The sequence below is a fragment of the Aquarana catesbeiana genome, linkage group LG10 (genome assembly GCF_042186555.1).
Source record: "Aquarana catesbeiana isolate 2022-GZ linkage group LG10, ASM4218655v1, whole genome shotgun sequence".
Classification (NCBI taxonomy): Eukaryota; Metazoa; Chordata; class Amphibia; order Anura; family Ranidae; genus Aquarana; species Aquarana catesbeiana.
In genome coordinates this window covers 216,218,284-216,242,601 of record NC_133333.1, presented here as the reverse complement: position 1 = coordinate 216,242,601, position 24,318 = coordinate 216,218,284, and the positions used below count along the sequence as shown (strand labels likewise).

The 24,318-nt window shown below is 43.5% G+C and overlaps 2 protein-coding genes across 14 annotated transcripts in view; one reads left to right on the top strand and one right to left on the bottom strand.

The window, feature by feature from the left end:
• ARHGAP32 (Rho GTPase activating protein 32) overlaps window positions 1-24,318 on the top strand; it is a 352,740-nt gene that overhangs the window by 309,211 nt on the left and 19,211 nt on the right. For 10 of the 12 annotated variants that reach the window (XM_073603297.1, XM_073603299.1, XM_073603301.1 and 7 more), the window contains 9 exons: window positions 2,125-2,274; window positions 6,299-6,401; window positions 6,739-6,883; window positions 7,826-7,908; window positions 16,244-16,372; window positions 18,447-18,592; window positions 20,521-20,722; window positions 22,988-23,142; window positions 23,237-23,311. In XM_073603297.1, coding sequence (XP_073459398.1) covers window positions 2,125-2,274; window positions 6,299-6,401; window positions 6,739-6,883; window positions 7,826-7,908; window positions 16,244-16,372; window positions 18,447-18,592; window positions 20,521-20,722; window positions 22,988-23,142; window positions 23,237-23,311 — 1,188 coding nt within the window. The remainder of the gene's footprint in view (window positions 1-2,124; window positions 2,275-6,298; window positions 6,402-6,738; window positions 6,884-7,825; window positions 7,909-16,243; window positions 16,373-18,446; window positions 18,593-20,520; window positions 20,723-22,987; window positions 23,143-23,236; window positions 23,312-24,318) is intronic. The other 2 variants (XM_073603294.1, XM_073603303.1) reach the window with 1 other exon arrangement.
• KCNJ5 (potassium inwardly rectifying channel subfamily J member 5) overlaps window positions 20,152-24,318 on the bottom strand; it is a 99,120-nt gene continuing 94,953 nt past the window's right edge. For both annotated transcript variants that reach the window (XR_012236399.1, XR_012236398.1), the window contains exon 2: window positions 20,152-20,715. The gene's annotated coding sequence lies outside the window, so the exon portion shown is untranslated. The remainder of the gene's footprint in view (window positions 20,716-24,318) is intronic.

Below are 24,318 nucleotides of genomic sequence, written 5' to 3'. Positions count from 1 at the left end.
TGGAGAAAATCATACATACAATGAATCTATCCATGGCCGCTGTAGCCACTCCATTTTCGGACACCGGGCGCCTGAATTACAGCGGCGGGGGGTTTTTTTTGAAGCACCTGATTAGAGCCATAGGCTCCAACAAGCTTCAGAAAAGGTGGATTCTGAGCGCAGAGCATTGCACTCGGAGTCCACCCAGGTGTGTTAGAAAAGTAAATGAATATCTGCTTTTCTAACACTGAACTACCTCTCCGCCAATCAGGAAAGGCGGGTCTAATACCCATGACCTGATTGGCTGAAGGCACAGGCGATCCTATTGGCCACCTAGCAGAAGGCAAGAAGAGACGCATGGAGGACACAGGAGCCATTGCCTGACCTGCGCTACCCGTCCCACAGCTCGCTACCTGCACTCGCTGCCTGACCCGGCACCACGATGGAGTAAGTCCCGGGCAGACAGCGGGCGAGCGGGGGGTTTCACAGTGGCTGCATTTGCTGGGCACAAGTTGACTGCAAATGATGGGCACAGTGGCTGCATTTGATGGTTTTTGTTACACCCTTATGTTACCCTGTGTGTCCATGCATACATGTGCAAAATGCCACTTGCACGTTTTTGAATCAGTTTTTCTCCTGTCAGGAGAAAATATGCTCAGGGGAGCTGAGCATATGCTTAGTGTGCATGAGGCCTTACAGTATGTGTCTGTTAGTATACAGCATACAGTATTGGTGTGCACTGGAATATGTGTGTCACTATTAGCAGTGTTTCTGTACATAGCAATGTGTCAGTATGCTTTAGTATAAGGCTTTAGCAGACATTCTGTGTAGAAGATGTAGAGTTCCCATGCTCCCTCTGTATCAGCTGATGAGTAAGCATTGCGTATAAGCACCAAGGACAAGATTTACAGAGTACTAAGCCTAATTACACATTATGAAGAAAACAGCAATACCTGCATATAGAAAGTCCAAAAACAAAGCCAGAGTAGAGGAAAGGCAGTGCCCATTACCCAACATCAGCCTAATCCTGCACATCCACCCCACAAACCTGGGGTTAGATGCTGTGCTGAGTTGATTACAGTTTTGATGGTGTGAAAATCGTTGATTTGGTGTATTCTTAGAATAAGCTCTAGGTTTCATTTTCCATGTTTGTTGCCTATTGTAGGCAGATTCTGCTATCTGTGCAAATAACACAGAAGAGGGTCTGATTAGTTGCTATGAGTGGAAGAGCCCTTCTTAAAAGTGGAATTCTAGCCAAAACTTTGTTTTCAGTAGAGCAGGGACCCTTGGTCATGTTTTATTGTGTTCCCACTTGGGGATTTCTACTCACTTGCTGTCACATTGATTACTTGACATAGAATACAATCCTCCCAGCTTTATAGGAAACAAAAAAATATATATATGACTGGAGTTGAGTTTTAGGACATGTTGATAAATATATATTGCATGCGTTGCTTAAAGTCAGGTGACCCAAGCTAGTGTTCTGAGACTTTCCATAACTATATAGTAGTAATGAAATTCTGGCATGACATCGATCTCTGGTACTGTGCCTGTCCAGCATCCACATTATATGATATGGGATGGGTAGTTTTAGGTTGGTAAATATATTTCTGTGGTGGTCAGTGTTGGCATGATGTCATGGTGCTGCCAGTTCAGCATCCAAGTAATAATATCTAGGAGACTGGTATTTGCCAGTTGGCAGGAACCTTCTGGGAGAGTGGAGGTGGAATGTTCTGACCAGTGAGACCACTTTTATGATAAAACAAACAAATTGTAAAGCCATTAACCCCTAACAATTAACAAGGTTTCATATTTAATTTTCCGACCTAGGCTTAGGAAAATGTTTTGATTTGTTGTGTAGCCAACAGTTCCCTATTTGCTCGAGTTTCTTTCAGACACAGCTCTCCTGGTCCATAGCACAATGGCTCTGTGGACAGCCAGCACTGTGAAGGACATCTTTGTGTCTATTAGCGATATCCCTGATTCATCTCACACATAGCAGCCAGCATGCTGCTTTCTAGGCCAGAAAGAATTTGCTCTTTTTGTGTCACCCCTCCACACAATGTCTGTCTGTGTTTGTGCCAGTTAACCGTCCATGTGTCTTGTGATTCTTGGAGTAATGTTGATCTCATGCTGTCTGTGCAGTGTCCCGGAAACACGGCAAGCTGATCACATTCCTGAGGACCTTCATGAAGTCCAGACCCAGCAAGCAGAAGCTGAAGCAGCGCGGGATCCTGCGGGAACGGGTGTTTGGCTGCGACCTTGGGGAACATCTTCTCAACTCTGCCCAAGATGGTAAGAGCTGACATTCCTGACATTTGCTGGAACTGATATTATATATTAGCTGTGGAATCAAAGCTGTTCTAATATGCTTCTGTTTTTCTGGTGGAGGATATGATGGCAGAAGTGCAATGTATGGTGGAGGATGTGCAGGAGGGCAGTGTATGATGGTGGACATGCAACAGGAAACAGTGAATGGTGGTGGATATGTAGTGTATGGTACAGGATATGCAGCGGGGGCAGTATGTGGCGGAGGATATGCAGCGGGGGCAGTGTTTGGCTGAGGATATGCGGCGGGGGCAGTGTATGGCGGCGGAGGATGTGCAGCGGGGGCAGTGTATGGCGGAGGATTGGGGGGGCAGTGTACGGTGGAGGATGTGCAGCAGGAAGGGGGGGGCAGTATACGGTGGAGGATGTGCAGCGGGGGGGGGGGCAGTATACGGTGGAGGATGTGCAGCGAGGGTGGGCAGTATACGGTGGAGGATGTGCAGCGGGGGATAGTATACGATGGAGGATATGCCGCGGAGGGGAGTGTATGGTGGAGGATATGATGGCAGAAGTGCAATGTATGGTGGAGGATGTGCAGGAGGGCAGTGTATGATGGTGGACATGCAACAGGAAACAGTGAATGGTGGTGGATATGTAGTGTATAGTACAGGATATGCAGTGGGGGCAGTGTATGGCGGAGGATTGGGGGGGCAGTGTACAGTGGAGGATGTGCAGCAGGAAGGGGGGGCAGTATACGGTGGAGGATGTGCAGCGGGGGGGGCAGTATACGGTGGAGGATGTGCAGCGGGGGGCAGTGTACAGTGGAGGATGTGCAGCGGGGGGCAGTATACGATGGAGGATATGCCGCGGAGGGGAGTGTATGGTGGAGGATATGCAGCGGGGGCATTGTACGACAGTATATGATGAAGTATATACAGTGAGTATATACAGTAAGTATGAGAAGAACGTGTTTGATAAGATCTGTGCATTCTGTGATGACACTGGGGCCCTTACCTTTCTTGTACATCACCCCCTCACACAATGAACAGGTTAGACTGGAATTTTGTGCAGACGGCATCTACTTATCTGCTTTGTTGTGATTCACTCGTATTACCAGCTCTAGTTCTGTCAGTAAAAAACAACAAGCTAACAGCTCAGAGCTTCTCTGGTAGAAGAGAAATGCATTGTATTTCACCACAAATGTTTAGATAGATGAATCGGAGTCGCTGTGTATTTTTTCTTTATTAAGCAAAAACTTGTATCTAGTGGTGAGTTATCTGTGAGTGTTGTCAAAGATAATCTAGAATAACAATGTCCTCGCCCTAAAACTCCTGTAGCTGAAACGGGAAAACTTATGAAGATTGGTCAGCTATTGTGAACGGTGGCAGCTAAACGTAATCACATGTGTGTAATGTACCACCACACACCTAATCTGGGGGTCTTCACAGTGTGTGGTCCCTGCCATGGGATATGTATATTCAGTTTCTGGCCCAACATCCTTACAAATTTGTTTGCAGTGTGACCCAAAGCACCCAACCAGAATTGTATCTTACAGATTTCTGATTGGTTTCTAGAGTTGTCCATTCTTATTTTATTTTGCGCAAGAAACTTATATAAGCGCCTTCAAGGACCTATCTCTCCATCGCCACCAATCACATTCCTCACTTCCCTAAAAAATTACAGTTTCCGTCCGAAAGTCATCTGTTGGCAGGTATAAGGATATGCCCGGTTTGCTGTCTACTTTATACTGTGTCCAATAGGCACCTAGGAGATTGGAGAAGCAACATACATGCAGATACAGCCTAGTAGATTATTAAAGGGAGGTAACCTGCATTTGTGTTACGAACTGACTTTAAAATAAGTTGGTTGCCATTCGAACATAGAATAGTATCTGTAGCTATAATTGGTTGCATTCAGTGTAGATAAAACAGTCTGTTTTGTAATAGAATTAGGGAAAAAAAATAGTTTAGGAGCAACTTCTTTTTTTTTTCAGCCTCACTAACCTCTGATTGGACCTTTGATGTGCGCTCTAATGACTACATTGTTGTTTGATTTGTAATGTTTGATGTAGCAAATTGTCTGTCACACTTCAGTTCCTGTCAGTCTCCTGTGTTGTATAGTCTGTGGAGTCCTGAGCACTGAATGCATGTCTGTATCATAGGGCACCAAGTGCCAGGAAGAAAATGGCAGTAAAGGGAAGGCATAGAAGAGACTTGCTGATATATATGCAGCACGTGGTAGCTATAATTACAGGGCAGAGTTTGCAGTATGGGGTGTGACTCCTGGGAATCTCGGGACACTGGAAGAAGTGACAAGCTGAATACCTGAAACCAGGTGTGAGAGTTACACCTGGCAGTCTCCTCCTGTCTGTCTCTGTTATTGAATAGACCAGATCTAGTCTATCTCTGTCCCTTCATCATAACACCAAGCGGTCAGCTAGCTACATTGATCACAAATGATATATAAACCATTCCGCTGTGTGTAATCTGATCTCCCCACTATTCACAATCTTTCTGTAGTCTGTGAATGTATCTGCTCAGTGCTGGGTAGTAAGGAAACCTGACCCTAGGCCATTATCAATTTACCTTTGGTACCTAAAGATTTGTTAAATCCTGGACATTTATCAGACTCTAACCAGTGTGACTAAGGTTAGGTTTGTGTATTCTGCTCACACGATGCAGAGATGTGACTGCTGCAGTCATGATGGGGGGATGGTGTGTTTACTCCAGTGCTTTGCATATTTGTCCTGAGGAATAATTGGGAAGAGCCCAGGCATGTTACGCCTTTGTGTTGTGTCTAAAGGCCTGAAGAGTCATGTGACCCTCCTCTACCCGGCTGTGCGCAGATAGTAAGCCATGTCTGCTGGAAAACGGAGATTTTGTGGAGATGAAGCAGTAAATGACCTATATCATATTAACTATTTTATATCTGATGAGCAATATAAATGTTAGGAAATGTTTCTGTCTTTTCTATGCTTGTCTTTGTTATTCCTCTTATTTATTCAGGAACGCAGCATAGCCTGTACGATCAGGTATCAGCATTTAGCAGTTTTGTATCGCCAGACTTGAGTCGGCCAACCAGTTCTTAATGATGCAACTGTTCTGAGGCTCTGCAATTATCCTGTAGTGTTTAGATTAACATACAGGTCGTATCAAGAACTATGGTGCATGAAAACATCTTCCAGCATGCTTGTAAACCTCTCGGGCTGCTTACAAACAATCTATCATCTACAAGCACTTAGTTGTGTAGGAGGAATAGTCACATTCAACTAGACTTGTTCTGTAATGTTAAACTTTCACTGCTTTTCCAAACGGCTTCATCAGCTTTAGTTCAGTTCAGCTGCAGATGAATGCGATTTACTACTATTCACCATCACCAGGATAAGTGAGAACCTTCAGACATCTGTTATGTTGGGGTTCACTTCTTGGATAAAGAAATGTTTCCTCAGATTGTATCAGCAATTGGTATAAAGTCCATGAAGTTTAGTTCTCAAATGTACTCCATTTACAACCCCCACCATCCATCTTCACAAACCTCTGCAACATGTTTACCTCTAGATTTCAGAGGAGAGTGTAGAGTGTAGTATGTGCCGATTGTTGGCCCAGGACCAACATTGTCCAAAGGTTTCCTTGATTATACATTTTATCACAGGCGCCACAGTTTGATTTAGAAATGCAGCCATCTTGTAGGTTAGCAGCACAGTTAGTCAATCAGAAACCGAGTTTGGTTTTCTCCATTCCCAGAGAAGCTGATTGCAGAGATCACTTCGGGAGTGGACCAATCGCCCCCGGAATCCCCATTTTTGTTAGTGAAAGGCTGTGAGTAATGATATGAAGAGTTAATAATGGCTGCACTGTGGGAGACACTCTACCAGCATCCAGCTACAGAGACAGGACAGTAATTCTCTGAATTACTTTATTAAATGCTCTGTGGTGTTATTATAAAGCGAATGTTCACTTCATTGTCTGCTGCGTGGGCAGGAAATTGCTGTTTTGTTCATCTGGCTGTGATGTGGTTTCTAATGTGTTCCTCCTACTTCTACCTTATAAAGTCCCCCAGGTCCTCCGAAGCTGCACAGAGTTCATAGAGAAACATGGCATTGTGGATGGGATATACCGCCTCTCTGGGATCGCCTCCAATATACAGAAACTACGGTGAGAGATTGTATCCTGTCACTGGTTCCTGGCATGCAACATAATGCAATAGATACAGACACACAACAATAATAATCTACAGTGTATATTGATAATAAAATAATGCAGTATAGGGGACTATATCACTATTATCAGACATGCAACACTGCATCTCTTTTATCAGATAACATACCTTAAAATAAGATACAGAGCACAACACTGTATTAAAATAAAATATATAATTTTGTGTCATTTTTATCAGACGTGGGGCAAAGTATCAATGGTGGGCTTTGCATTAAACATTATTATTATTGTTAATATGTTGCACTAAATCTGTGTTTTTGTGACAACCTGTTAGGCACGAGTTTGACTCGGAGCAGATTCCAGACCTAACTAAAGATGTCTACATCCAGGATATTCACTGTGTTGGCTCCCTGTGTAAACTCTACTTCCGAGAGCTCCCCAATCCACTGCTGACTTACCAACTCTATGAAAAATTTTCTGTGAGTATACCATTTAGCAGATCTGCTTCACCCTGGGTGTACCTTCATATACTCACCTTTTTGATGTATATACAACAGCTGGGTTACACGCCTACACTCACCTCTCTGACATATACACAGCATCTGGGGGTATACAATCCTGCACTCACTTCTCCGACATATACAGAGCACCCCAGGGCTCAAGCTTCTATATTCACCACTCTGACATAGCACCCAGGGAGTACGCGCCTGCACTCACCTATCCGACATATACTCAGCACCCCGGGGTTTATGCTTCTACACTCACCTCTCTGCCATAGCACCCAGGGCATACACTCCTACACTCACCTATCTGACATATACACAGCACCCGGGATGTACGATCCTACACTCACTTCTCCGACATATATACAAAGCACCCCAGGGTGTAAGCTTCTGCACTCACCTCTCTTGACATAGCAGCCAGGGTGTCCGCTGACCTCTCCGGCATATACACAGCACTCGTGGTGTACATTTCTACACTCCCCTCTCCTGCATATACAAAGCACTTGAGGTGTCCGTTCAGACACATATACAGAATCCTTCGTTCTTTGTACACACAGGAAGGAAAAAGTCTACTTGAATTTTCAGAGGTAGCACTGACAACCAATGTAAGAACTTTGTTGTGCTGCACTTGTAGATTTTTTTCTTCATCTCATGGAAATTTCACAGCTGTGACATATTATCACAGACTTTCTACAAAGCAGTATATGTGATATAAATTTGACTCTGTGCAATGTATATATACATCTTACACAAAGACTCTTGACATCTTACACTAAGTTAGAGGAAGGGAATATGTCTGTGTTGCCTGTAAAAGCCAGTAGGATTCTAGTAGTCATTCCTTCAGTGCACATTCGTTTCTAGACAAAGATACATTATACACAACAAGTCTCTTAATCTGCATTTTATGTGTTCTAACAGGACGCTGTGTCGGCTGCAACAGATGAAGAAAGACTAGTGAAGATCCATGATGTCATTCAGCAACTGCCTCCTCCACATTACCGGTCAGTCCGTGTTCTCCTCTCCCTTTCCTATACAAGCCATATGTGCCTTACAACTTTAAGATGGGTGAAATGTTACTTCCTTCTTATCCTGCGTAAAGCACACAGTTGCTGATTGATGACAAAGAATTTTTAATATGCGGTCACAAGTGCTTCCAGTGATCACACGTCCCTGCTTTACAGACCAGTTTTACAACATATTCTCATATTGGTGGCAATACTTGCTTCTATCAGTCAGTGTGTAGCCACTAAAAATAACTGTTCCTTGACAATCTGGCATTTATATGAACTATCATTCCTGCCTCCTCTGGTTGGTACAAATTAAATTTCATCTATTCTCTCCAACCTTTGTGTAGTGGTAACTAAGAGTGGGGAAAGGGATGAGGTGTGTTCATCATCGGAACTCTGAATCGTATAGCTGAATATAGCTCTACTATGGCAGATGGGGGCTGGAGCACCCGCACAGTGAGGCTGACATGAAGGGAGAGTCTCAATATATCAGACTGGGACGTGCAGCACACAGATCAGACAGGCCCCAGTTAGAAATGGGTGAATGATGACCCTTCACTGTCAGACATGAGGTTGTATATGAATTGGGTAGCCCTGGTTGTGAGTGTTGGCCTGTTTGTGTTTCATTGTCTGTGATTTCTTAGTCCCTGATGCTGCCTCTCTGGGCCTGGCATGACGGAATGTGGAAGGGACGGTCATGAGAGAACTTGTCTGAAGATTTTGTAGCAGTAGATGCTGTAACCACCCAAAGTCTTGACTGTTCACCCTGCAGGCTTACTAAATCCACACAATAACGGGTTAAATAATTCTGCAGCATTCTCTGGGTGGAATCCATGCACCATGTATAATTTATCAGGCTGTGAAACAGACAACATTTGCCATTATTGAACTCAGGGGACTGTAAGTGTCTGCTTTTAACACATCAGTGCGGAATTATAACAACCACAGAATTTTATAGAGCAGTGAGGAATAAAGGAAGTGCCTCAATTGGAGAAAAATCAGTTGCACATGAGTTGGGCTTTTCTCATAAGGGGGAATAAGAGTCAGTAGAGATGGGCAAAGTACGGTGAGCTATACCTGGCAGATATTGAGCAGTTTAGAAAACAGTGATGTCTGTTTACTATGGGTTGAGACAAGCAGAATTTGGAGAGGCTGTGCATGGCAACCAATTCGCTTCTATCTTCCATTGTCAAAGCTTGGCTGAACAAGTTGAAGATGAAAGCTGATTGGTTATGATGCACATTTGCCCCAGACCCTGCCTGCTCCAGTTTTAGTAAACCTCTCGCCTCGCCCCCCCAATTGTCTAAAGTTGAAATGTAATCTGTTTATCTTTTTGCCTTCCCTGGTTTCTCTGTTCTCTCCTCATTTTATTACATCACTGGGTCTCTGTGCTCCTCTATACAATCCAGGCAGATCATGTGGGGTGGGAGAGGCTGGCAGGGTTCTGTACAGAGTTTCTTTAAAACAGGGGTCTCAAACTGGCGGCCCTCCAGCTGTTGCGAAACTACAAGTCCCATGAGGCATTGCAAGGCTGACAGTTACAAGCAGGACTCCCACAGTCAGAGGCATGATGGGACTTGTAGTTTCGCAACAGCTGGAGGGCCGCCAGTTTGAGACCCCTGCTTTAAAACATCACAGCACCCTGCATCAATACTCCTCCAAGGAGTCCTCAGACCTGAGGCAAGCAGTGGGCTGGCTCCTGTAAGGGGTTGTGGAAAATAGCAAAATGCCTTGATAGGTGGATGTCCATCTGGAGGAGTGGCTGTTCCTAGACAGACTACCGTATATACTCGAGTATAGGTCAAGTTTTTCAGCACATTTTTTTGTGCTGAAAGTGCCCCCCTCGACTTATACTCGAGTCAAGCACTTTTCTGCAGCAAAAAAATTCATTTTTCCGAACCGACTTTGGGGCCCCGTATCTTAGGGCCACTTAGTGCTAGGAACCTCAGATTTGGTGTGCAAACCCAGGGGAACTGGTACCACAACATATCCAGATCCTAGCAAAAAGGGGCCCTGAGATACGGGGCCCCAAAATCGGTTCGGAAAATGTCATTCTCTGCTGCAGAAAAGTGCTTGACATTTTCTGAACCGATATTTGGGGCCCTGTATCTCAGGGCTACTTGGTGCTAGAAACCTCAACTTTGGATATTTTATGGTGCTAGTTCCACTGGGTTTGCACACCAAATTTAGGGTTCCTAGCACTAAGTGGCCCCGAGATACGGGGCCCCAAAATCAGTCAACTGTGTCCATCTGCAGCAATGTCATTTCGGGACCCTTTGGGTTCAGAGACCCCAAATTTTGGCTGCAGCTAGGGGGCATCTATGAACCCTTAACTACCAAGTTTGAATACGTTTTTCCCATTTTTTTGTGGTAAATTAGGGCCTCGACTTATACTCAGATCGACTTATACTCTAGTATATACGGTACATTTGCATGCGGACCACACTCGGTAACACCCACATCTGATTTTGTCCCTCCATGATTGAAAGAACTGAAATCCAATGAAAGGGGTGGGTCAGAGACATTCAGGTTGGGTTGGAAAGTGCTGTATGTTGCTGATCATCTTCCAGCCAGGACATGACTTGCTTCTAGTGCACAATGTGAGAAGTTCACAATGTGCAGTGAGATTACAGTAAGTAATTTCAGTACACACTATTGCATTGTCGGAGATGGCGTGTGATTCGCACCGCATTGCTGCACAGATCACATGCAATGTTTATGTGAATTTGCAGGGCTCTTTTTTGGTCCGCACTGGAATCGGATTGCATGGATGTTCACACCCATGCGTTCCGATTCCTGCACCATTTCACAGTTAGCACTGCGATCTGCGAGAGACACATAACCTAGTAATGGCCGTGACATTATAATTCTATGTTATTAACAGCTTTAGTCACACAACAATCTCACAGTGTTCTATCCATAATGTATATTTCTAGGTTTTGCATTTTTTAACAGTGTAGAGTTACATTTTTATATCTTATTCTGACATTATGTAACGTTTAAATTGCAAACAGAGGGAGTTTTCCTCTAACTGGGGCTTTAAAGGGCAGTGCTCCTCTACAGATCAAAACCGTAATATTTTATTAGAAAAAAGTAAAAAAAAATAGGATATACAATACACAGGATATGCAAGATGCAGATACAGAGATATGCAATGATAACAGTACGGTGGAAAACAACCACTACTCTGTTGGGCAACAGAGATAATCCAATGCGTTTTGAGTCAGCGATATTGGTTCTCTTCTTCAAAGGTAGATGGTAAACACAGGACTTGAATACGTCTACAATTAATAAAGGACAAGTATGAGAATATATGCATTGTTGAACAAGCATAACATTAAGAAACTGAATTAAACAGTTTATGTAGAACAACTGACCATACAACTTGCATAGAAAATCAAAGATCTTGCATCCAGATTAAAATATTGGGAAATGCTGCAGCCTTAAGCCAACCAGTTTGGGTCCAGAGAGAAATAGATGTACACAGAATAGCAACCCAAGGCCCAAAATAGTCACTCACAAAGGGCGCTCCAAATCGCCCCCAATGGGATCCCACATATGACCCGTAGTGACAAATATCGCTGGGGACAAAAGAGAAAATGAATCTAGTATTAAAACCAGAGAAAGGGAAATTTACACTAAGATGACTACATAAATGTCTGTTCAAATCATACATACCTAACTTATTTCTGAATGGTACACGCACAGGGAAGGACCTGCTAGTGGTCTGAGACAACTAACTTTGTGTACTTGTACTCCATCTGCCCCAAATAAAGATTAAAGGACCTATAAAGGGGGGAACAGAAAAAACACATCATCAAGTCACTCAGTGACATGCATAAATATGAACCCATACGATGGTCCGGATCTGTAAATATCTGTATATAACCATAGTACACCCAAGAAAAAGGCTGCGTGGCTAATTGTTACCAAAAAGGTTACCTTGGTTGAAGCTCGGTTCCGGTATGGTCCTATCACCCCCAGGTGCACAGCATGAAATGGTATTAGAGCAGGCACCAATTTTATAGGGACGAGGGACACCTATTGGCCAATCCTGGTAGCAATGTGGGGAGGGGCTGACAAATATGGAGCGCCCCCCGAGTCACCAGCGCACGAAGGCGCCTCCTCCATGGTTTCCTGATGGAGAGAGGGGATATCCGGCGTCACAGGGATAGCAACCGCCCATCATATCCCTCACTCGGTGCGGGGGAGGGGGCGGGCGTGCATGCCTTTCATGACGTGTTCGGCATCCCCTTTACTAGAGTTGTGGAGCTAGGCTCACCTGGTTGCCATGACTCCGGATGTGCGCCACGAGACGCCGAGGCGGGAAGGCATCGCCATTATGTCATGTCCAGGGGGCTGTCACCGGACGCTAGACATTACCACGCCCCATCCGGCATCCCTGTGACGCCGGATATCCCCTCTCTCCATCAGGAAACCGTGGCGGAGGCACCTTTGCGCGCCGGTGACTCGGGGGGCGCTCCATATGTCAGCCCCTCCCCACACTGCTACCAGGATTGGCCCATAGGCATCCCTCATCCCTATAAAATTGGTGCCTGCTCTAATACCATTTCAGTACCCGAAGTTAGTTGTCTCAGACCACTAGCAGGTCCTTCCCTGTTTGTGTACCATTCAGAAATAAGTTAGGTATGTATGATTTGAACAGACATTTATGTAGTCATCTTAGTGTAAATTTCCCTTTCTCTGGCTTTAATACTAGATTCATTTTCTCTTTTGTCCCCAGCGATATTTGTCGCTCCGGGTCATATGTGGGATCCCATTGGGGCCGATTTGGAGCGCCCTTTGTAAGTGACTATTTTGGGCCTTGGGTTGCTCTTCTGTGTGCATCCATTTCTCTCTGGACCCAAACTGGTTGGCTTAAGGCTGCAGCATTTCCCAATATTTTAATCAGGATGCAAGATCTTTGATTTTCTATGCAAGTTGTATGTTCAGTTGTTCTACATAAACTGTTTAATTCAATTTCTTGATGTTATGCTTGTTCAACAATGCATATATTCTCATACTTGTCTTTTATCAATTGTGTGTTTAACCACCTACCCCTGAAGAAGAGAACCAATTTCTTATCGTACATCATGGGACACAAAGCCACAGTAGTTACTATGTGGGTTATAGGCCACCTTCAGGTGATGGACACTGGTATGCCCTAAGACAAAACCCCCTATATAACCCCTCCCACTACTGCTTAGCACGGCGTTGGCGTCCTCCAATGCCCAGCGCGGGAAAGAGTGTTTTAAAGGCACCATTGTTACTGCTGCAAGCTGCGGAGGGACACAAGAGCAAGAGGGGCATGAAAGAGGTTTGGTGACACGGCATTCCTTTTGACACATTTACTATTGCATCAGGCTGAGCATTAATAGCAGCGGCAGGGCTGGACTATTGCTCAAGCAGTGGATGCATTCCTTCTGGTAGTACCTCTGCTTTGTGTATCGGGCTATGGTCGGAAGGAGGGGTAAAAGAGCCTCAAAAAAGGGCTATAGAAAGACTTCTACAGTCACACAGAAGCCTAGAACCATCTCAAAAAAGATGGCATCCTCCCCTGAGAGTGATATGGCTGGTCAGAGTGAGCCATCAGGGACTTCCGTGTTGCAGCTGCTCTTAACACTGCAGCCCCTGTATATATTACTAAGGAGGTTTTTTACTCAACCATTTTAGGCTTGGAGCAAAAAATTGATGCCTTAATCGCATCCCAGAGTGGGACTAAGCGTAACAGGCCCCTGTCCATTACTCAGGACCCTCAAACTGAGGAACAAGGGGCGAGAGATGACAAATTTCTCTCAGGGGACTAGGAAGAGGCTGATGACTCCTCTCCTGAAGAGCCTAATACTGAAGGATCAGGTTCACAAGAAAGATTGTTGGTACAGTCTCTCACTGAATTGGTCCACTCCACATTTTTGCTGCCAGTAGCGCAGTCAGTCGATGAGCCCACTTCTGGTTTGGGTTCACTAAAGCCTCCCCAAAGTATTCATGCTTTTTCTATCCATTCATGGCCAAAAAAGCTTATGTATTCTGAGTGGGTGCACCCAGATAAACAGTTTTTTCCTCCAAAAAAAGTTTTCAATACTTTATCCTACGGTGGAAGAGTTTAATAAGAAATGGGGGATTCCAGCAATTGACGCTGCTATATCCTCTGTGAACAAAAGCCTGACTTGTCCTGTAGACAATGCCCAAATGCTGAAGGATCCAACAGATAAGTTGGAATTCCTTTTTAAAAACTATATTTCACTCGCAGGTTCAGTGGTTCAGCCTGCGCTGGCAGCAATCGGGGTATCTCAGTCCTTAAAGGACCAGTTTATAGAGGTACTCAAGATTATTCCCGATCAGCAGGCCCAAGATTTGGCCGGGATATCAGAGGCGTTATGTTTTACAGTAGACGCTATGAAAGATTCTATTCTCCAGGCCTCACGGCTTATGCTAGAGCTGTTACATGTGCGTAGAATCTTATGGTTGAAAAATTGGTCAGCCGAAGCGCCATGCAAAAAGTTCTTGACCAGTTTTCCATTTCACGTTGAACTGTTATTTGGGGACGATCTGGAACGTCCAAAGAATTTCTAATGGAAAAAGTTCCCTTTTACCAGTTAAGAAGTTTTCTTTTAGACGAGCTTCTTCTCCAGTGCCAGGAGCATCAGCCTCCAGGCAGTCACGATGGCCTCCACCGTCAGGTTCAAGAGGTAAACCTCAGGGTCAGTCCCAGGGTCAAAAAAGGCCCTGGGGGAGGAAACCCACAAAACAAAATACTAAATCCTCCTTATGAAGGGGCGCCCCCGCTCGCTCAAGATGGGGGAAGACTTCTGCAGTTTTCAAGGGTCTGGCAGGAACAATGTCAAGACAGATGGGTGGCTTCCTCAATATCTCTAGGTTACAAACTAGAGTTCCGATAATTCCCGTGTCCTCATTTTCTCAGATCAAACCTTCCCAGAAATCCAGTAAAAAAGAAGTCTCTCTTTCTAGCTTTGGATCATCTCTTGTCTCAAAGAGTGATATCGGTGGTCCCCTTGGAAGAGCGAGGTTTAGGGTTTTATTCAAACCTTTTCACGGTACCAAAACGGGGATGTCAGACCCATTTTAGATCTCAAGGATCTAAACCGGTTTTTGAATATCCGCTCTTTTCGCATGGAGTCAATCCAATCTGCGGTCTCCAATTTACAAGGTGGAGAGCTGCTAGCGTCATTCGACATCAAGGATGCTTATCTCCATGTGCCTATTTTTCCCGCTCACCAAAAATATTATCTACGCTTCGAGATAGAAAATCTTCATTTTCAGTTCGTAGCTCTGCCTTTTGGATAAGCTACTTCACCTTGAGTGTTTTGAAAATTCCACCTTTTCATATTAAAGCGCACTCCACCAGGGCTGTTAGTACTTCCTGGGCAGTGCATCACCAAGCCTCCATGGATCAGATCTGCAAGGCCACAACTTGGTCTTTAGTCCATACATTTACCAGATTCTATCAGGTAGATGTAAAAGGTCATGAGGATATCGCCTTTGGGCGCAGAGTACTGCAGGTTGCAGTTAAAAGTCCTCTAGTCTTTTAGTGCCCTACTTTTGTTGTGTCTTCCTCCCTTCAGTTTACATTGCTACGGGACATCCCACATAGTAACTACTATGGCTCTGTGTACCATGATGTACGATAAGAAAATAGGATTTTTAAAACAGCTTACCTCTAAAATCCTTTTCTTTGAAGTACATCACAGGACACAGAGGTCCCTCCCTTCTTGGTATACACATGTATTGCTTTGCTACAAAACTGAGGTACTCCCAGTAGTGGGAGGGGTTATATAGGGAGTGGACTTTTTGTCTTAGGGGGTACCAGTGTCCATCACTTGAAGGTGGCCTATAACCCACATAGTAACTACTATGGCTCTGTGTCCCGTAATGTACTTCAAAGAAAAGGATTTTACAGGTAAGCTGTTTTAAAATCCTATTATCGCTGACTCGAAACGCGTTGTGTTGCCCTATCTTTCTCAACAGAGTAGTGGATGTTTTCAACTGTACTGTTATCATTGCATATCTCTGTATCTGCATCTTGCATATCCTGTGTATTGTATATCCTATTTTTTTTTACATTTTTCTAATAAAATAATACTTTTTTATAATTACGGTTTTGATCTGTAGAGGAGCACTGCCCTTTAAAGTCCCAGTTAGAGGAACCCCCCCCTGTTTGCAATCGGCTAGATATCCTCATTTTTTGACAATAAGCACCACTAAGTAAATTATGTAACCTTTATACCATGACGAATATTTATAGGTGCAGTGGATTTTAACATGGAAGACTTTATCTAGGAGTATAACTGTCATTATCTTACATTTGCAGGACTCTGGAGTTTCTTATGCGCCACTTATCCCGCCTTGCAACCTACTGCTCCATTACCAACATGCACACCAAGAACCTGGCTATTGTGTGGGCCCCCAACCTCCTCCGGTATGGGACCATTACACCTCGGTATGGTACATAAAGTGTAGAAGCCCTGTCCTCACTTTTCCATTTTTTTTTTTTTTGTGGTTCTAACACTTGAGCAGGGCCAAGTACTGATTTCTGTTGTACAGTTATATTTTCCAAACATCCATCACTATACAGAGTGTGCAGTAATCCTTAGAAGAAGAAGCCATGCCCAACAGCCCAGAAGTCAGTGAGTTGTAGGACTGGACCATTCCAGAGCTCTGAGGATCCCAGCTAGGAGGCGCCTTGCACTACTGTGTTTGATTAGTGATATGGCAGAAGAAGCTGAGCCACAATGATAAACATCTGTTACTTGAAGCCAAATTGTTCTCTGTGGTTATCAAAAAGGAAAAAATGCTATTACCATGAATTCTCTTCCAGCCAAAATAGAAAACGACTCATAATTAAATACTGGTTCCTTTGATGTTAAATTTTGTTTGTTTTACCCACCATTATATCCTTGGTGATTTTGAAATGATCACCAAGAATGTCCCAGCATCATTTATTTATTTTACCTTGTTTCTATAATGAGAAATTACTCTCTGTGACATCATAAGCAGACTTTTTGCAGGACCAGCTGCTGAGAGCTCAGTTCTTAGAGATGTAGGAATCTCCCAGAACTACATCCTCCAAGAGCCTTTTCCCTACACACAGTGGGTGCACGGGCTATTGATAGAGCCATTTCCCTACACACAGCAGTAGTAGGATTGAAGGCAGCGGCATGGTTTTGCTGGGAAATAAATCAATGTTTGCATGTAGGAAGGGGCAGGGAGATCAAAGTTCTGTAGTCCAGCAGGGTTTACAACTCTGGTTGAGATTTCATTCCAGCAAAGGCACGGTATTGTAAGCCAAAACAGGATGGTAGGAACACCATGAATTTTTTGCAAATCATTAGGTATTTATTTTGTGCTGGAGAAATGTGAATATATTGGAAATGTACCCATTTTTTTTTACTTCAAATCATTAATGCTGGCCATACGAATATATATGGCAGCACAGAGGTAAGCCTTACTCTGTGCTGAAACATATATGTGCCCCCAGCACTATGACCATGCTGTCTCCGACAGCTCCTAGTAACAGAATGGCAACCAGGAGCCAGCAGGATGGGTTTCCAAACACGTAATCAACAGTTAATCACATGATCAGGAAGCCCATGAAATGAATACCCTTCATTCAGGTGTTACAATTTCTCTTAATGGCTGGTGGAGCCGTCGTTAAACAGAACTAGTGTGATAAGGCAGTAAAGACCTTTTAAAGTGATTTTTCAGACTAAAATTGAAGCTGATCTGAATTATAGACCATTGGCAGTGAAATCCCACTTCTCAGTACCACTAGCATGGATAGATTAAAAATGGAATCAGACACTGCACATGTTCCATTTAGAGCATAGAGACCCCGTTTCCCCTATTACACAATATTTTCTTGCTTTCCCTTTTTCTGCACAGTTCAGTGCTTGTTGATGTCCCAATTGCATGCTATGCAGTTAACGTCTCATGGTACCAGCTTATCACTGTGTAGCTCAGTGATTTATAAAATAAATTACATTTCCATCCTTCCCAGTCACTTGCACTTGAACTCCTGGTATCATACATGGAGCCCTTAGAGCCCATTCACACAGGGACGACTTGTCAGGTGACCTAGTCGCCTGACAAGTCGCCTCCCGTTCTGTACAATGGAACCGTTCTAATCGGAGCGACGCAAGTCGCTCCGACTTAGAAAAAGGTTCCTGTAAGACTTTGGGGGCAACTTGGGGCGACTTGCATAGACTTCTATACAGAAGTCGTTTTGCAAGTCGCCGCGGAAGTCGTTTGCCCCTGTGTGAACCGGGTCTTACTGATTAGCCTTATGTCACAAACTTTTTCTTTATGTGATCACCTTTATCAGCTGAGCCAGTATTGTGAACAGCATAACAGCAACATTTGTGATCAGCATAATTGTTCCAGCTGAAGTGAATTTTCTTCTTTAGGGACCAGGCCAAGAACAGAGATGGATGGATTTATTTTAAAGTAGAGAAAACTTTTAAAATCCCTTTGTCAATTTCTCATTCTGTGCTGACCCATTTCTGTCTCTTGTTTAGATCTAAGCAGATCGAGTCTGCGTGTTTCAGTGGGACAGCAGCATTCATGGAGGTGCGCATCCAGTCGGTGGTGGTGGAATTTATCCTGAACCATGTGGAAGTTCTGTTCAGTCCTAAACTTAGCTCTGTCATACGAGAGAGTGCAGGTGAGCTGCATTACGTTGGGGCTTAACAAATATACAGGAGCATCTAAAAGCAGGATGTGAATGCAGTGTATGTAACACTTTGGGTAGATTTAGAAAACTGGGTCTAAATCTCCCTTGCCTCTGAAGCCTGATCCGCATTTGGATCACACTCCAGAGACTACTAACAGGCCGTGAGAAAGCGATGTGACGTCTTCTCACCACCTGTTGTAACCCCAGTTTTGCCGACAAACGCGCTGCAACTAGGTGCATTGCACACGGTTGCAAGGCATTTGCAGCACTTACTCCTGTGTGTAGCATTCTGCAGGGGGTTGGCACAGAAGATCAGACTTCATAACTAGACTTAAGAGTCATCTAACCACATGGAACAAAGTACTACATGTACATTGCCCCATGGTGGGCAGAACAGTTTAAACACATTTGTAAGGATTGATCTCCTTTAGGTAAGGATCAGGATGACTGTTCCAGAGCCTGTACCTTAAAACGGAACTCCAGGTATTATCTTTATTGCATACTTTCATTGGTCCAGCTTAGGCTAATGTAAGTATGCACATCTCATACTTAAGGGTTAGCTGACAATCACTATTGTAGCAGGTACAACTAAAGTGATAGCAGTGTTTATTGGGGTCCTGTGTCAAGCAGCTTTACCTCCTGTACACAGACCATAGGGGGTCTCTTGCTCGGTACTGCTGCCCATTTGTGTGACACAGTGGGGTGGCAGGGGATTTATTAAAACTAGAGAATACAAAATCTGGTACAGCTCTGCATAGTAACCAATAAGGTTTTATGGTCGAAACCTAATTGAACAAGCTGAAGTATGAAGCCGATTGGCTACCATGCACAGCTGCACCAGATTCTGAGCGCTCCAGTTTTAGTAAATCTCTCCGTGTTTTTTATTTTTTTTTGTAAACGAATACAAGGTGTTCTCCGACTGGACGAGGTAGAGAGCATTATGTAAGTATGTATGCGTGTCGTATACAATGAAACCTTGGATTACGAGCATAATCCGTTCCAGGAGAATGCTTGTAATCCAAAGCACTCGCATATCAAGTTGCTCGTCTTTCAAAACGCTCGTAAACCAAAGTTCCACTGTATGCATACTTACACTGGTCTAAAGAGCATACCTAGAGTTCACCTTCTTTTTTTTTTTCGATGCAAGAATTTAGTCAACAATGAAAATGGCCAACATTTGGCCAGTAGAACAATACAGGTTGTCAGTATAGCTTGAGAACCAGGTATCAGTGCTGGGTCAAAGGCTGGACATTGAACAAAAAAAGAGTTGCCCTTTAACAAAAGTTCCATATTTGTAGACATACAGGTTCCCTTAAAGTAACTAAGATTTAAGTTTCACCAAATCCACTTGATAAAATGATATCAAAGGTTTTGAAGCCAGAAACCCTAATACCTGTAGAATAATAATGGCATGTTTCCATTAAGGATAAAAGTGTAGTTTTTGTGTCCTCTGCAATGGTTCATTACCCCAATATGGAGCTTTCTAGAAAGGATTGGTAATTCTCCATAAAATGACTGCATAGTTTGAAAAGTTAAATACAAACAAGATCTTTTATTTATAAGATTTTTCTTTTATTCATTGCACTTGACATGTGCAATTAAACAATAATATTCCTGTGCGGAAATTACTAGTGGATCAATGTAGTCCTTTGCAGTGGCCCATTTCTCTTGTCATCAAAAAGCTGCTAAAGAGAGGAGAGGTTGTTCTTACTTCTATCTCCTGGTTGACATGATGTAACAAAATGCATATTAGAAAGAAAAAAAAAAACCTTTGCAAAACTACTTTCATATTGGACTTTTATGATTAACATCAAATGGGTTGTGTATACAACAATAAAAGTACTATGGTTTTGGGGATCCATAGGTGTCAGAATTGTATCTAACAGAAGTTTTATTTGAGATACTTTCTCCTTCTTTAGGTCACACATCCCTGTCTCGGCCCAAATCTCTTCTGGTTTCTTCGCCATCCACAAAGCTCCTCAGCCTGGAAGAGGCTCAAGCGCGGACACAAGCACAGATCAATTCCCCTGTGGTGGCTGACAGCAAATACATCGAGGTGGGAGAAGGACCAGCTGCCCTGCAGGGCAAGTTCCACACAGTCATTGACTTCCCATCTGAAAGGTGAGAAGGGAGTGGAGTAAGAGTTACACACACATGAATAGTATAGTCAAGTCTGCCATCTAGTGGAAGAGCTGTAGAAATGCTTCTGTAATACCAAGTGTTCTTTTATCCTGGAGTAGTTACATTGTAAGGGGTATTTAACATTACATGTTTTGAATTACTATGAAATAAAATATCCACTTACTCCTTCATTCAATTCTATGTGAAATGTGGTCTTTTAGTCTGAGAAATTTGTTTATAAATGCTGTGCTTCCTCCCTTCTTCCCTATACACCATCTACTCTCCTATCATTTTCTGTTTCAGTCTGTCTTCATTAAATACTCATCCAAGTATACCATTGGATTTTGGAAAAAGGAAACTCATTATCAATTTACATATTTATTTTCTTCGGGGAAAACAAAATTAAAGAAGCTGGAAATACCCTAGGGCTGGCCATACATTATACAATTTTCTTATTCAATTTCCTTTAGATTTACCTTCAACTGTGTAGTGCAAGGGTTTGACCTCATAGTATATGGTTTTGGTAAATCTAAAGGAAAGTTGAACAAGAAAATTGTATAGTAGCAAGCCTAGGATCCCTGTATTTATTTATACTTCTGCACTTAACATCACATGGAGCACCACCTGGTGGCGAAATCCTGATGTTCAGTCACCACTTAAAAATTAAAGCCTAACTCCATTTTTCCCTTCCACTTTAAATCGTTAGCTAGTTTGGGCCAGCTTATTGGTCCAAGCTATTTCCTTTACTAACTGCTGCAGCTGCTGTCAGTGCTATATGTAGCATCCGCTACATACAGTATACAATGTTGTATTTCAGCATTGAGCAAAGACTTCCTGTCTGCTGTCCAAACAAAATTGGGTTGAGAGGCGGGTGAATGACTTCACTATCTCTTTCTCAGCCATTCAGAGGAAGCATTGCAGTCAATAATAAAAATACAAGGCTTGCTCTGAATGACAGAGAAGCTCTCAGCCCAAGTCAATTTTGTTCTGACAGCATATGGGAAGCCCTTGTACCACTGCTGGGCCACAGTGCTGTATATACACTATATTACCAAACGTATTGGGACACCTGCCTTTACACACACATGAACTTTAATGGCGTCTCAGTCCGTAGGATTGAGTTGGCCCACCCTTTGCAGCTATAACAGCTTCAACTCTTCTGGGAAGGCCGTCCACAAGGTTTAAGAGTGTGTCTATGGGAATGTTTGACCTTTCTTCCAGAAGCGCATTTGTGAGGTCAAGCACTGATGTTGGATGAGAAGGCTTGGCTCGCAGTCTCCGCTTTAATTCATCCCAAAGGTGTTCTATCGGGTTGAAGTCAGGACTCTGTGCAAGCCAGTCAAGTTCCTCCACCCCAAACTCGCTCATCCATATCTTTATGGACCTTGCTGTGTGCACTGATCCAAATCATTTGGTGGAGGGGGGATTATGGTGTGGGGTTGTTTTTCAGAGGTTGGGCTTGGCTCCTTAGTTCCAGTAAAAGGAACGTCAGCATACCAAGACATTTTGGACAATTTCATGCTCCCAACTTTGTGGGAACAGTTTGGGGATGGCCCCTTCCTGTTCCAACATGACTGCGCACCAGTGTTCAAACAAGGTCCTGACCTAAACCCGATAGAACACCTTTTGGATAAATTAGAGCCGAGACTGTGAGCCAGGCCACCACTTCAATACAGGGCACTCCCCCACGACCCCCCCCCCCCCCCTTCCTGCCCAGGACAATTTTTAGTTTTCAGCACTGTCACACTTTGAATGACAATTGCTCGGTCATGCAACACTGTACTCAAACTACATTTTTATGATTTCCTTCCCACAAATAGAGCTTTCTTTTGGTGGTATTTGATCACCACTGGGGTTTTTATTTTTTGCTTAACAAACTAAAAAAGACCAACATTTTTGAAAAAAAAAAGTATTTTGTCATTTTGGTTATAAAATTTTGTTTTCTCTTTTACCGATGGGCACTGATGAGGCGGCCCTAATGTGTAGAATTGATGGGCACTGATAGGTGGCAATGACATGCAGCACTGATGATGAGTTACTGACAGTCATTACTGATTGGCATTTTTATGTTTATTTAAGGGTAAAAAAAAATCTATTTTTTGTGGTTAGATCTCTATTTGCCATTCATTTCAGACAACAGCATTGTGGTGTGTCTGGGGAAGTTGGGGACATTTTCAATATTGCTATATAGAGAGGCCCCTGTTAATTCTCCAAATCAGTGCTGTTGCTATGCTGTCAGTAATGGATCTGTGTTTGCCCTCTAAGGAAAAGGCCTCCGCCTAAGATGAAGAAGTCCCCGGTGGGCAGCTGGCGCTCCTTCTTCAACCTGGGAAAGTCCTCATCGTCATCATCAATGTCCAAGAGGAAGTTGACCCGCAATCCAAGTGAACCCAGCGAAATGAAGGCCATGGCCATGGCAGGTGAGGCATTGTGGCTGCTATATGATTGGTTCTATAGATGTGCTTGATGGCACAGGTCAGGTATTCAGCTGGAAATAAATTTTTGTCTGTCTAGGAGGAAGATGTGACACAGGAACAATGCGTTCAGCTAAAAGTGAAGAGTCGCTGAGTTCTCTGCATGCTACTGACAGTAAGTGTAATGCTGCAGCTTTATTTGCCATATAGTATGTTGAACTCTAAATGATGGATGTGTGGTTTGACGATTGGGTCATGTATGTCTATTCTAGGGGGAAATAAACATTTGCAGACCAACAGAAGCAGCCATCACACACAGAGATCCTCCAGCTTGTTAAAAAAAAATATCTGTAAAATGAACACCAATCCTTTTATTTTATTTTGAGATGATGGAGCATTTCACTGCAGATGGTCTCCTTCTGTTTAATGGGTATCTTAAATCCCAGTGTGACAACAGTAAGGATGACGGGAGTCTTCCAGGCTGCTGTTTTTAGTAATATATCTGCTTGTGTTTAGTGCAGTAGATTTAAACCAGGCATTAGCAACCCCCTGGCACGTGTGTCCGGGGAGGCATGCAGTGCTGTTTGCACTGGCACCTGCTGTAATTGACAGCCCACTAGGGAACAATTTTAAGAACAGTTAGTATTAGCCTTTATCTTTCACTTGAAACTAATTATTATATAATAATTTATTGATTTTAATTTGCCTTTTAGAAGAACAATTGATAGCAAAAACTGAAAACAAACTAAAGACTACAATGTGCTTTTAGTCACTGGCATGTTAACTGTCTATTGCTTGTTAACATGACACTTAACCGCTTGCTGACCGCCCTATAGCATTTTTGCTGCTACAGGGTGGCCACGCTGCGCAGGATCACATGTATACAAGTGATCCTGCACTTCTGGGTCTTGGGAGTGTGATCTTACACAGCGGGTCCTGTGGACCTGATGTTCACCAGCACCCGCTGATTGTTCAGCACACAGGAAGAATGGCGATCTGCCTATGTAAACAAGGCAGATCATCGTTCTGTCAGTAAGGATGGAATGGATCCTGTGTTCCTGCTAAGCAGGGACATGGATCTATGCCTCCCCCACTACAGTAAAACACCAGCTAGGCACACAGTTAACCCCTTCCCAGCCAGTGTCATTAGTACAGTGACAGTGCATAATTTTAACACCGATC